At 38.4% G+C, this 13,702-nt stretch overlaps 1 protein-coding gene across 13 annotated transcripts in view; it reads right to left on the bottom strand.

Moving 5' to 3' along the window:
* LOC136442212 (probable voltage-dependent N-type calcium channel subunit alpha-1B) overlaps positions 1-13,702 on the bottom strand; it is a 152,241-nt gene that overhangs the window by 55,436 nt on the left and 83,103 nt on the right. For all 13 annotated transcript variants that reach the window (XM_066438955.1, XM_066438965.1, XM_066438966.1 and 10 more), the window contains 4 exons: positions 9,228-9,275; positions 8,593-8,646; positions 5,217-5,414; positions 274-386 (listed from right to left, as the gene is read on the bottom strand). In XM_066438955.1, coding sequence (XP_066295052.1) covers positions 274-386; positions 5,217-5,414; positions 8,593-8,646; positions 9,228-9,275 — 413 coding nt within the window. The remainder of the gene's footprint in view (positions 1-273; positions 387-5,216; positions 5,415-8,592; positions 8,647-9,227; positions 9,276-13,702) is intronic.

Here is a 13,702-nt window from a genome sequence, read left to right as displayed (position 1 = left end):
CGGAACTTCTTTTCTGTGTGGCTGTACTTTGTGTTCGGAAGAAGCATATAAAATCTGTATGACACATACTAGTAGCTCACTACATAGTGTATTTCTTTCAACAAGTCTTTATTATTCTTCCCAATTAATTTCGTACCGTTTAAAAAGTTAAAACTTGCATCAAAATTCTTACAACTTCTATTCAGTGAGCTCTACAGACATTACAAATATCCAAAATGAAAAGGCTTTTCCAAGTCTTAGTTTGAGACCCAAAAAGAAGGTGTTCATACTTACAGCACAGTCAAAGCGGTTGAATGCTGATCTGAAGTACTGTTTCGGACCCAGTCCATACATCTTCACAAGCATTTCCAGGATGAAGAGGCAGAGGAAGCCGATCTCGGCAAAATCTGCAAATAGAAACAGTACCATCATTGAAACCATTGACTTTGCAATGTCTGGACATGGTATCGTGTGGCACAATCGGTAGGGTGTTTCGCCCAGAAACGAGAGGTCCCGGGTTCGAAACCACTGCTATGCCCTGATGTTGTGCCCTTGGGAAAGGCACTTTACATGACTTTCCTCACTCCACCCAGGTGTGAATATAACTTCGGTTGGGAAAGGTCGTATTGAGGTCACCTGCTGGCGCCGAATGGCAGCCGCCCAGACCCTTGCGACAGTTCCACAGAGTGCAAGTGTGGAGCAAATATGTATCTGTAGTGTATTATGTGATTGTAAACCCTACAGCAATTCAGCACTGGCTGCCATTGCACGGGTAATTTCTGACTGATAAATGACCAGACGTTCTTAAGCCCCCCTCTCACTGGACCCGCGGCACCCTGGCGTTGTCGCTGCGGCTGATCAAATTGACAAAGAGCTCATTGAATTTCATCCACAAAAAAATGAATCTTTTCAAGCTTTGTGTGTTTCGTTGTCTCTTTGGTCATACTTGTATTTTTTTAATGATATTCCCATTATAAAGTCAAGGGTCACACAAATCCAGTTTAGGATACAGCGACGACGCCAGCGTGCTGCGGGTCCAGTGAGAGGGGGGCTTAACCCTTAGAATTTAACACCTTAACAGCCTGCTTGATCCTTGGTAGCCTATTAAAGGATTTAAGATGACCTGTTGATCTTAATGCCGACTCAGCAGTATAGGCAACTCCATCATATGGCTTCTATTTATAACCACTGCACAAAGCCTGGTGGCTTTTATATCAGAAGGTCACAGGCTCTACAGGACTAAATCCCTCTGAAAATACCTCTCTTGGGTTATACATTCACACTTCTTCATCTACAACTCATTTTGACCGTACAGCAGATTTTTATGATCAATCGAAATGAACAAAAAGGCAAGCATCACCTGAAATAGATACTTTTGTCATCCAACTTCAGGGCTTGACATACTTTTTTTACCAGTAACCATTACTTGTTATCGCAATTTGAAAAATTAACTTGCAATGTTGTATTCGATATGTACATGTTACTGCTGTATGCATGTACATACGTACAAAATGTACATACTCGGCCTGACATAGCAACTTTTGTAGCATTATTAGAAGACTAAACATCTAAATACAGATTAACTAATATCTCCTCTAGCAACAGTCACTTTGTCACTATTTTGCACTGTGCAATTGCAACTGGGTATGTGCTTACACGATCCACTGTTATTTTCAACTTGCAAAATTGCTTGCCAAGTTCATATCATGTTTACTTGCAAATCTTGAAAATCGTTTGCAAATTGCAAGTTGCTTAATTGTACTTCGAGCCCTGAACTTTGGCCTTTGCAACAATGCAGCATAGATGTATCTATACTTGGAAACAAATTCTGAACCATTTGAACTTTGCAGGAAAGGTCACAGATTTTGAATGAGTTCTCTCTTCTTAACTTGAACGCACAGAAGTCGGCGTCTATTAATGTCACTCCACAGGTGAACTTTAGAATCCAGAGCACTTGCCTTCTGACATTTTGCCAGCAAGACCACACCAATTCTATTTCTTTATTCTTGGATTTTTTCAGAAAAAATTGGAGTGACAGGGCGAAAAATTGTTTTTTTTTAATAGTCTGGAGTGAAGATAAGGGTTTACAAAACATAGAGAATAAGAGGATTATTCAATTTTCAGCTTTGTATGGCTCATTTTATGCAATGAACTCCTTTCTTTGATCTTTGATCAAAATTACCTTTTGCTATGTAATATATGTATTGAAATTGAGAAAAGTTTTAATAAATGAAAAATTATAACTTATAATAAAATATGACCACACTGTTTAGGTATGTGCAGGCCTTTATAATCTATTTTGGTGGCCATTGAGTTTTACAACAAATAGTAAAATCGTGAGTAAAACATTTGTAAATGGGAATAGTGACCCAATCTTTTTTCAAAATGGGAAAAACAGGAGAGGCGATTCCGAGAAGCAATAAAAAAAAATTGGTGTGGCCTAACTGCTAAAGATAATTGCTTTACGATGCCATGCAGATTACAGTTAAAGACATAAATATCACAAACAGGCGCATCACAGATTTTTCCGTCTTCTTTTACCCCAACAAAAGCATCTTACTTTCGCATTACCATTACTATGAACATAATTATTATTATCTACCTCACAATATGACAGGTAATACATCGTTAGAAAATCATATTGAGAGCAAATTGTAAGGATATTAACGAATAAGATTTTAAAATTTCTGATTATTGTAGGAAAAACTGACGAGCTGGCAAAATTAAGCATCTCACAAAAAAGTAGACTGTCTAAGTGTATTATGGATGGTCTCCCTCCTAAGGCCATGTTGATTTGGTTATTTGGATGACATCTTCTGGGGATCCCAAAACTGATGCGAGCGTGCGAATAAAAAAAAGGATTGGCAACAAAAAGTTGCCTTCATTATGAAATATACGTGGTCAGGATAAAGTAAACAGACCGAGTATGATAGTCCGTAAAATAGATTTTTCATTTTTGTTCGTTCAAAACTTCTTCTTTGACTTTGGAATTGAGACGTCGGCATTCTACGACATTAGTATCCGTTTTCTGAAATATTTTTGTTTGCAATTCACAGCATGTATTTTCTCATTTTGCAACTGCTTTTTTACAATTTACAGTATGGCTGAAAACTTTTATTTCATTTTTGGAAACGGACGGAAATTGATGCGTGGGCTGATGTCATCCATAAAATCAAATCAACATGGCCTAATGATGTAAAACTATATCTGCTTACATCTTGACAGGTGACAACATGCTGAGTTCACGCACTTTCTAATCAGATGAAAACATTGCCGCTCTGCCTGTGCTACGACTAATTGAGTTTTTTGCATGTCAAATTTTGCTTAATTTCCCATCAAGTCTGTAGAAGTGTCGGTTAATACCCCCCGGTATCTTCATTTCAGTTGTCATGAATAATGAATTCCAGGAATTTTATAGCGCTGAAATGGAATTCCTGACCGGCTTTGAATATTGATACACAAAATGAAACGTGACAGATATTATGATATGCGAGTCATTACCAATATACGTGTTAGAATCCTTGACTGTATAATGAATATGATTTTATACTTCATGTTTTTTTCAGGGCCTTTCCAATTTGAAGTCATTACACCGATTGCATGTGTTATTGTTGCTATGGCAAACTCAAAACACTACAAAAACCTCCTTTCCACTTGTAATTAAATCCCCACAAAATGTAATGAATTCATAGTACGGTGCTTACTTATGTGTGACACTCTCCTCGGTGCTGAAAGTATGGTAGCACTTCCAAGTTACATCACAAAGTAACACCACTACCCCAACAGACACGTTAAACTTCATACCAGTAGTACTCTGGTATTCCAAATGTATTGAAATAAATATGCAGTGTGCTGGATTTTAAAATCCTCTGGAGATGTGACTTTTCTTGTCCCTTTTGTCAATGTCAGTTCCTACCATTTCAAACGTGTCTCAATCCGGACATAACGGACGCAGAAATAACGTGTCTCCACAGTAACGCTGTCTCCTCTCCCACTACATATCTTGAAGAACATCAAACATGTAGGAAAGGTGAGTAAGGTGCTCGATAAATAAATATGCAACGTGCTGGATTTCCACAGCCTCTTGAGATGTGACTTTTCTTGTCCATTTTGTCAACGTCAGTTCCTACCATTTCAAACGTGTTTCAATCCGGACATAACATGTCTCGTCAGAAACACTGTCTCCTCTTCCATAACACATGTACAAGAACATCAAACATGTAGGAAAGGTGACAGGGTGCTGGATACGTGCATCTATATCGGGATAAGGGAGAGTTCGAAAATCCTGACTTGACGCGGCCCTCTGGCTTGTAATCCTTTCTCTGTCAACCAGTTTGTCAGCATGGATTCTTCATTCTGTCAACCTGCTTTCATGCAAGACTTCACCACCATGCAGGTGTCCTCAAAAGAACTACAAGCTAGCTGCACTTTCGTGTATGTCTTGTATGCACTGGGAATGGGGGAGGGGGGAGATAGGCAACTGTACAAATTGAGTTTCCTGAAGTATTTTCTTTTCTTGTATCAATTTCGGAAACCTCTACAATTTTTTTAACAGAAACAATAGGTCACGATTATTTATCTCTTTGGTCATTTCCACTTATTGAAATAAAGTTGAAGCAAGAGAACAAACAGAATACAGACAGATGTTGACCTGAATGTGTTGTGGGATTAAGTTGTGGGATATGTGCATTATGCATTAGATTATTGTTGAAGAACACAGTATCAAGGGGCAACCCCCGTCCCCAATAGTAGTTTGGGTATAAAGTAGTGCGTCAAATTGCTTGAAAAGGCTGTAGTCTTTCTTCTGTGCACGTCAGCGAATGCACGGCGGAAACCGTGGTGAATGGTAGAGGAATACTTCAGTTTTGAGTGTGTATGAGTTGGATTACGATATTTGTTTGGTCGGCTTGGATTCACGCCCGACAACTGTGCGTTGGTTGCAGTATGATGACCTCCGCTGGGGGTCATATCAAAGTGGCTTTTAAAAGAGAATGAGCCTACAAATTTAAGCTCATTTTCACATAATTTGTAGATTGAACCCTGAAGTCAACCATATCAACATCTTGTGCCTTGATTAAGCACCCTACTATAAATTTTGAAGCATCAAAGCTTCTTACTTTGGGGGTCCTTAACCATGTAAATCCCTATAGACGAAGTACTGTGTTCTGCAACCTTATGCAAATTAAACAGATTTTGCCTATGTACATAAAGGTTATAGTAGGTGAACTGATACTGACCTAGGAAGGTTGTGAGCATGGGGTCCTGTCCGTGGTGAACCATGGCAGTGCAGATTGTGTTGAGGAATACGAGGCAGATCACACCCCAGTAGAACACTTGGGTCTTGACGATGCGCCTTATGCCATATCTGATTCTCTTCTCAAAGACCTTCCAACTCGGACAGGTTCCCCCCTCATCTTCTTTCTTGTTAGAGAAGCCTATTTTCGATTGTGGAAAAATAAAGAAACGGGTTATGTTGTAAACATACCAATACACACACACACACAAAGCCCGCTGCAGTACCGACGGAAAATGCCAGGAGAACCATTTTTTAACTTGACCTCTGTTACCACAACCGCTACTCACCTACCAAAAATCATGAAGATCGATCAACGTTTCCGTCACTTTTTTGCCTACATACAAACACACAAAAATGCAAAGTCCGCTGCAGTACTGTTGGAACATGCCAGGTGAACCATTTTCGAACCTGACCTTCCTTTGCACAACCACTACACACCTATTGAAAATCATCTTATGCTCTTGACATACATACAGACCCACCCAACAGCTGGAGTAACCCAAAACATAATCTTCTCGGCGAAGATAACAAGCATTCAGTCTCCATGAAACATTTGCGAAATTGCTCTTGGGGTGGTAAAAACTAGATCATTACAGTCTTCTTCTACCTGGCCATGTATGTCCATCTGCTTAGAAATCGTATCGGGTCAAATCAGGCTGTAAGGTTTGGACCATCGCACACCGGGGCATGCCCCAACTCTTTTTGGAAAGGTGTGGTGGGTTCTTTAAAGTGCGTGGGGTGTGGCTCTCCCCAAACACGGGACCTCCATTTACCATCTTATCTGAGGGACGTCCCTAACCTAGGCTAGGTACTCATTTTCACTTGAGTGAAGTGAGGAAAGTTGTGTAATGTGCCTGTCCTAAGGGCACAAGATCGGTGACCGGATTTGAACCCAGTACCTCTGGGTTCTGGGCCAAACACGTTACCGTTAGGCCACGCGGCCCCACGTACACGTGTCCAATTTGCTCTAACAGCCATGTCCACAAGACGACCCTTGGGTCATGACGACTGCTTTTTGCCCCCCCCCCATTTTTCCCCCATAGACACTAGTATCAAGCACTTTTTCCAAGCTGACGGCTTGCCTATCTTGACCACGACCACCCAAAGTCGTGAATGCATGTGACCAAAATATTGTCGAAGATGGCCGCATCATTTTCAAGGATTGGGTGACATTGATATTCAATGACAACTGTCTGGAAATTCTGGTAGAATCAACCTGTTTGGGTTAGGATTTGTGCAGATTAAACATGGCAACTGCGAGGTTATGTGGGTCATTGGGATAGTCTACTGTAATTATTGTTCTTTTGGTTGTAAAACTTGAGAGAAAAGCAAACTTTTATCAGATGCAAGAGTTTCCATCAGACAAAATGATAGAGAAGGTATGCTGATGTAGGTATGGTATCTGAGAAATAAGGTATGCAATACAGAGCAACTGTATAACCTTCGTACGTAGGCATTAGAAGCAAATATACATTTATGTATATTGGCCATTTGCCAAAGTCTCGTCTTCCAAGATTGTTCTAAAACAGAGGTTTGTGGCTGCCAAATTGTATCAAATTACACACCAAAAAGGATTTCGTGATTGCAGGACTTCTTTATAAAGGATTTGTCCGATAGGAATGAAATCAATCATTTGTCTGCTTCTTTATTTATAGTCACTGTCGTTGGCTAACAGATTAGAATGGTAAATCCAGTCTCCATGCATATCAAATTCCCGACGAAAATCTGCACATGAGTTATTCTATTGGCTTGATTCCCAAGAGCACAATTCCGCCTATCATCTGCACAAAAGATAAGATTTTTTTTGCTACTATCTCCCACAGCCAATGTTCTTGCTGAAGCAGATTTATGATTGAGATATCATACATTGCTGAAATAGATTTATGATTGAGATATCATACATGTTTGTCCGAGTAGATATAAATATATGAACATAATTTGTTATCATGATAGCATTACTGGGAACAGTTCCAAAGCAGCCTACACCAATCAAATTGGTTGCAGCCTGATTCATTTAATTAGGAATTTCATATCCAGGTTTCTCAAGTTCATAGACACCGAACTGGACATAAATCACCATGCAAATGGTATATCTGTCTGGGAAGTTCCCATATTTGAGGAGAGTCCCAACTCAAGAACCTTAAAGACCCCACCCATGCTTTTAGCTATGCATGCGTCCATGCTTCTTTTGGACACATGATACTAAAATAACAAGGAAATTGGGCGCCCTCTTTTTCAACTGGACGCACAGAGGATCCCGTTTTCCTGGTAATTACACAATCATGTTACTGTCACAGTGTTACAGTTGCTTGTTTAGTCCTACCAGACACTGGGACACCATGAAAACTGATTGACATGCAAAGCTACCAGGAAATTGTTAATCCATGGAGCCCATTGGGAGACAGGGAAGGAACCGGCAGTTTTTAGTGCTTAAAATGGTCTGCTTAAAGTACGATAAGACTAGAAAACACCTGACCCCAGCATCACAGACTAGAACACACCTAACCCCCCTCCCCCATTTTTGGACCCCTCAGACTATAAATCCTAGCTAAAAGCCTGATCCCACCACCCTCAACAAAAAAAAGTAGTGGTCCATCCTGGTGTGAGTGGATCTACAGACCCATCTTGTACTTACTGTACAAAACAAGTGTGTTACATTATATGCCTAAAGGCAGCTTACCAGTTATGTGAAACATTAAAGGCACCCAGAGCATTTTATGAGACTTGAAAACTGGAAATATTCTAGTTGCTGTTATCTTCATGAAACTGACATTTAATGCCACTGTTTACCACATTTGCGTGCAGATTTCTTATCAAACGTGCTCAAAAGCAGCACAAAAAATAATCTACATGGTGATCTTTTAGTTTCACGCGCCCAGTGTAAACAAACCGATTCCATAGCCCCGCCCATCTCCGTTAAAACGTAGAAATGCAAAATTATAAACATAAAAATGCAAATATTTGACGGACATGCAGTCACTCTCTCATTGGTATTGCTGCTAATTGTGATGGACAGTCAAGATCAGTCTATTTAGGGGTTGGATTTTCTATCAGTTCTCACCACACAACGACATTGTATCTTTGCTCCTCCTTTAATGTCAATATGTAATATGGTATAGTGTTATTGAAACTTGCTATGTGTAGGAATGACTAGAAATTCAAGTTTTTTTACTCGAGTTTCAAGCCTCATAAAATGCTCTGGATGCCTTTAAGTCAGTTTAGTTATGTGAAACATTAATGTACGCATGTGCATGTTTGTGTCTTTATTACTAAGATTCTAAGACTAAGATAAAACAGAAATGTAAAGTGAAATTTACCATCTCCCTCTTGGGAGGCTCCTTTCTTCCCTTTTCCAAGTTTGCGTTGTTGGGCTGTTGAAGACAAACAGAGAGACACAAAACGTTAGAAAGGGACGTGGTAGACTTCACAATGAAGACAATCTTTCACTTATATTGGCAAACACCCTCCCACTAATTAATTGAATTGTGTAAAAATCAGCCATCAATCCGTTCTTAACAGCTGCAATACAGGTACAATTTCATATTAATTTCTTATTTCATATTCATTTTCATTTTCATATTCATATTCATTCATACTCATTCAAATTCATTTTCGTATTCATTTTCATATTCATTTTTCATATTCATTTTTCATATGCATTTTCATATTCATATCAATATTCATTTTTATAATCATATTCATTTTCATTTTCATATTCATTTTACTCAAGTTTCAAGATTTTTTCAAGTTTGGATAACTACCTTAACCCCTTTATCTTAAAGTTAGTGATAATCTCATTCTTTCCCTGTTATTGTCAGATCAGTCACTTCTGCTATATTATGTAGGTTTAGACTGTAGGTTATGTATTTTAGTGAATGCAATAATGGTGTACATAGTTAACAACAAACAGTGACTTCATATCACAAAAAATGTTTCTGTTAAGATGTCATACCTTTCCTCTTTTGCTCAGCTTCTTTGTCTTCTGCTAATATTACCTCCTCTGAAACATGAAAATCAAATATCAATTAGTAAATGAGAAAACTTCCTATATAATACATGAAATAGCCATCACAGTACTAGCTTAATATTCGTCCTATTCTAGCTTTATTTGCCCCTTTTAAAGTTTGATTGCCTGTTAATTGAGAAACAGTTGGGATTTGAATCTTCGTCTCGACTGTAGGCGAGAGTTCTGATTGGCTCTGAGTCACATGGTCCTCGTAAGAAGCATTTGGAAGTTCCACCCTCATGAAACTACTTCTGAGAAATATTCCATTCTCGGAATACTGCAAAACCAAGCGACTGTTGGAGCAAAATAGAGCTATAATAGGATAGATTCCGGGCTATAACAGCACAAGGTTGGTGCAAATTGATTGAGTCATACTGTATTTTCTCGAATAAAGTACACACTTTTTAAACATTTCAAAATTCAAAAGGTATCACAAGTCATTGCCAAAGTCAGGGTGCGTACTTTATTGCCAGAAGAAATTGGAAGAGGACCCTAAACCCCTGCTCAAACAAGCCAGGAACCCAGCTGCGGTGCAACAATGCATAGCTGAATATCTGCCAATTTAAGAAGATTGTAACTTGTTGTATAGGCAGTTCTCAAATTTGCATCCTGTTCAAAATGTGTTCAAGATCAGTGGAGAAGGGGTGCATACTTTATTTGAGGTTTTTGACTTCATATGTTTCAGTTCTGCAAAGTTGTCTGGGACTAGCCCTGAATCAGGGGTGCATACTTTAATTGAGAAAATACGGTAATCAGTTTCCAGTGACTTTCAACAGCACGGCAATGAACCCTTTCAATGTCAAGGTTAACTCTTTCCTATCTATGTACATAAATGTCGCCGCCCAGTATAAAGTTATTGCTACATCAGGGTTAAACGATGTGAACATTCCGCGCCGAGGCGGATCACCGATCCAAACCGATGATTTTACTTTCAAGCCACCCTTTCTTCGATTAGCCGCCATAAAAGTCTCATAAAACAGACTTTGTTTGCCATAAAAAATTTATTTCTCATCCTTTTATCTCAAATTATCCCACTCTAAGGTCATAAAAGTCACTTATCATGCATATAACACATTATAGAAGGCAGGGGTATATGCTCTTTCACGCATTATACACAAATCTGGTGTTTATGACTTTAACTAGATTTCGTGCAGATATGCACAACATGTCTTCCGCAACTTCTCTCTGATTTAGTGCTATTAGGACAGTTTGAAGAGATACAATCTGTAAATCACGTTTTATGTATTAGATTATCATTTTTCAGACTTAAAGGCCCTCTCTGCAAGATTTTTGATAGGAAATTGAACATCTCTAATATTATTCTAAAATATTTGAACATTTGTCACTTATTGTACCTTGACCACATCTCATACAAATTTGAAGGAGAGGCGGATTTAAAATGTTTATTTCCTGAAATCAGCAATATGTGTTTTTTCACGCATTACACAAATCTAAGTGTTTACCATTTTAACTAGATTTTGTGCAGATATGCACAACATGTCTTCCACAACTTCTCTCTGATTTAGTGCTATTAGGACAGTATGAAGAGATACAATCTGTAAATCACGTTTTATGTATTAGATTATCATTTTTCAGACTTAAAGGCCCTCTCTGCAAGATTTTTGATAGGAAACTGAACATCTCTAATATTATTCTAAAATATTTGAACATTTGTCACTTATTGTACCTTGACCACATCTCATACAAATTTGAAGGAGAGGCGGATTTAAAACGTTTATTTCCTGAAATTAGCAATATGTGTTTTTTCACGCATTACACAAATCTAGTGTTTACGACTTTAACTAGATTTTGTGCAGATATGCACAACATATCTTCCCCAAGTACTCTATGATTTAGTGCTATTAGGACAGTCTGAAGAGATACAATCTGTAAATTACGTTTTATATTATCAGATTAGCATTCTTCAGACTTAAAGGCCCTCTCCGCAAGATTTTTCGATAGGAAATTGAACATCTTTAATTCTAAAATATTTGAACACTACTGTCATTTACAAGATATACCTTGAGCACATCTCATACATGTAGATCTTTAAATAAAAGATGGATTCAAAATATTTCAACATTTCCTGAAACCAAACTTTCTGTTGTTGAATTTGGGGACAGGCTTATGTTCCGACACCCCAGAATATGTTAGAGTTAGGGTTTCATTATAAGGGAGCGTGGGACATAGTGTTGTCAGAACATAGGGGTGTAATAGTTGCATTTAGTCTCAATTGAGTCTAGCTCTATTCAGTCTCTGAATAGCTTCCATTTCATGTTTTTTAGCTTTTTTTAGTTTCCATTTTTTAAAAGCTTTTTTTTAGTTTCCATTTAGCCCCCATATAGTTTCCAAATGTCCACTGCAAACTATGCTGTAATCAGAGGTTTGCAATTGCTTATCGCGTCAAATTCACACTCATCCAAAGGTTTAACCTTCTGAAGATACACTTTACTCTTGTCTTAGGAATTTCTAGATCTGAACTTGTTTCTTTCCCCTCCATCTAGAAAAGACATATGACACAACTTGAACCCCTTCCTCCAATTCTGACTGGGACTCATCCCTGAACCATGCGGCAGGTAGTTGGTCTTTTAGGCCCAAAACAATCAGTACGTGCCCCCGAAGGACACGTCCCATCCATACATTACAACGCAACAGTCGTGTCAGCGACCCGTGGGTCATCGTCGTCCCTTAAAATAAGTTCCTTCACCTCTGCTAGCTTCAAGCAATTTCACAGGGAGGATTGTGGTAAGTGTATTAAAATGACCTCGTACGGCCCTATCTAAATGACATCACATCTATCGATGCAGAATTTTGGGTATCAAATCATAAATAGGTTACAATACTTCATGAAGAACAGTAACTGTTGTATTGCAGCAGTGGCCTTGATATAATGAAATAACAGCTATCGGGCCTCTGTTCAAATGAAGTTGAAATATCAGAAAGTACATAATTAATTTTCATAATGACAAGGGATCACTTCATACTTCAATATATTGTATAAGTGAAATTCTGCGCAAACAGAACTTGGAAGCGAACTTTATAGCATGTACAGATCCCTTTCTATTCAAATTTTGAGGCCTCTGTTCAAATTCAAATGAAGTTGAAATATCAGAAAGTACAAGTCATTCATTTATCAATTTTCATAATGACAAGGGATCACTTCATACTTCAATATATTGTGCAAGTGAAATTCTGTGCAGAACTTGGAATAAAGCAATTCATGTACGAGTCCCTTTTATCTAAATTTTGATTACATATATATATATACTGTATAGCATAAGTTTAAATGATATATTGTGCCGCCCTCCCCTGTTTATATGTATGTTGAATCATCAAAGAGAAAGGTGCATGCTGACCATGTAACTAGATTTCCTTCTTCAATTAGTCAATAAAATGCCCACATTTTATGTCATACAGAGTTTCAATTCTACCCTCTGCTCACGCAATTGGTTTATAGCCAATTTTTTTTTGGTTTGATTATGACAAATATCCCGTATGACATATCAGCATTGGCGGATCTTAATCTTCTTCGAATCACTTCACGAGTTTTTCAGCGTCCCATCTGTTTGAGCACGATAGCCCTGCGTGGTGTCCGTGCATGAACATTACAGGAAGCACGGCAATTACGCCAGGAGTGTTCAGAAACAGGGAGCCGTATTCTGCTCACGTATGCCAGACACTCGCAGACAGGCAGACGTTTTTCATGCTACATCTAAATGCTCTTTGTTGGTTTGCAGGGATTATAGCCAGCCTACATTTCAAGTTACCAGAAATAGATGATTATATATTACACGACTCTAAACCAAACCTCTGTCACCAACATAAATGTCCATTCCAGCAACAATTTTCTTTCGTACACTCTAATAAAGAAAATCTAATCCTCTACTTGCTTGCATCATAAGATTTCAGTTAGTAATTTAAACGTAGACAGTGAAGATTTATGCTCTTCAGCTCTTAAATATCCAAGCACTACCTTAAGATGCTCACATCAGATACCTTTAGCGAACTCTTCTACGATCAGATACTGACATTTATGGGGTAGGATTAGAATATGACCTGACATAAACCCGTTGTATCAAGGACCACCAATTACCATAAAATCCCGGAGGAAATAAAGGAGCCAAAAGGTCCTTGGGTAGGCTTATCGGTCTTAGTATATACATTCATGCCTATGGCAGATGGCGCCCATATCTGACCTTCAATCTCTGTATAACTAGCCTTGAGATGAATAGACTTACGAACGAGGTTGATGTACTGATTTGTAAATCAGGACTGGCTTGATATAGTATTTGGCACAATTTATCATAACTTCAAGCCTTGGTTTTTGATTTGAAGAGTTATTATATTGTTGTCCTGTCATGCTAGACTCTCCAATTGTGTACTTTTTGCAACAACCCTGGTGTACTGGACTGCAATCTGTC

The sequence above is a fragment of the Branchiostoma lanceolatum genome, chromosome 9 (assembly GCF_035083965.1).
Source record: "Branchiostoma lanceolatum isolate klBraLanc5 chromosome 9, klBraLanc5.hap2, whole genome shotgun sequence".
NCBI classification, from domain to species: domain Eukaryota; kingdom Metazoa; phylum Chordata; class Leptocardii; order Amphioxiformes; family Branchiostomatidae; genus Branchiostoma; species Branchiostoma lanceolatum.
The sequence above is the reverse complement of the archived record's forward strand: the minus strand, read 5'-3'. Positions and strand labels throughout refer to the sequence as shown.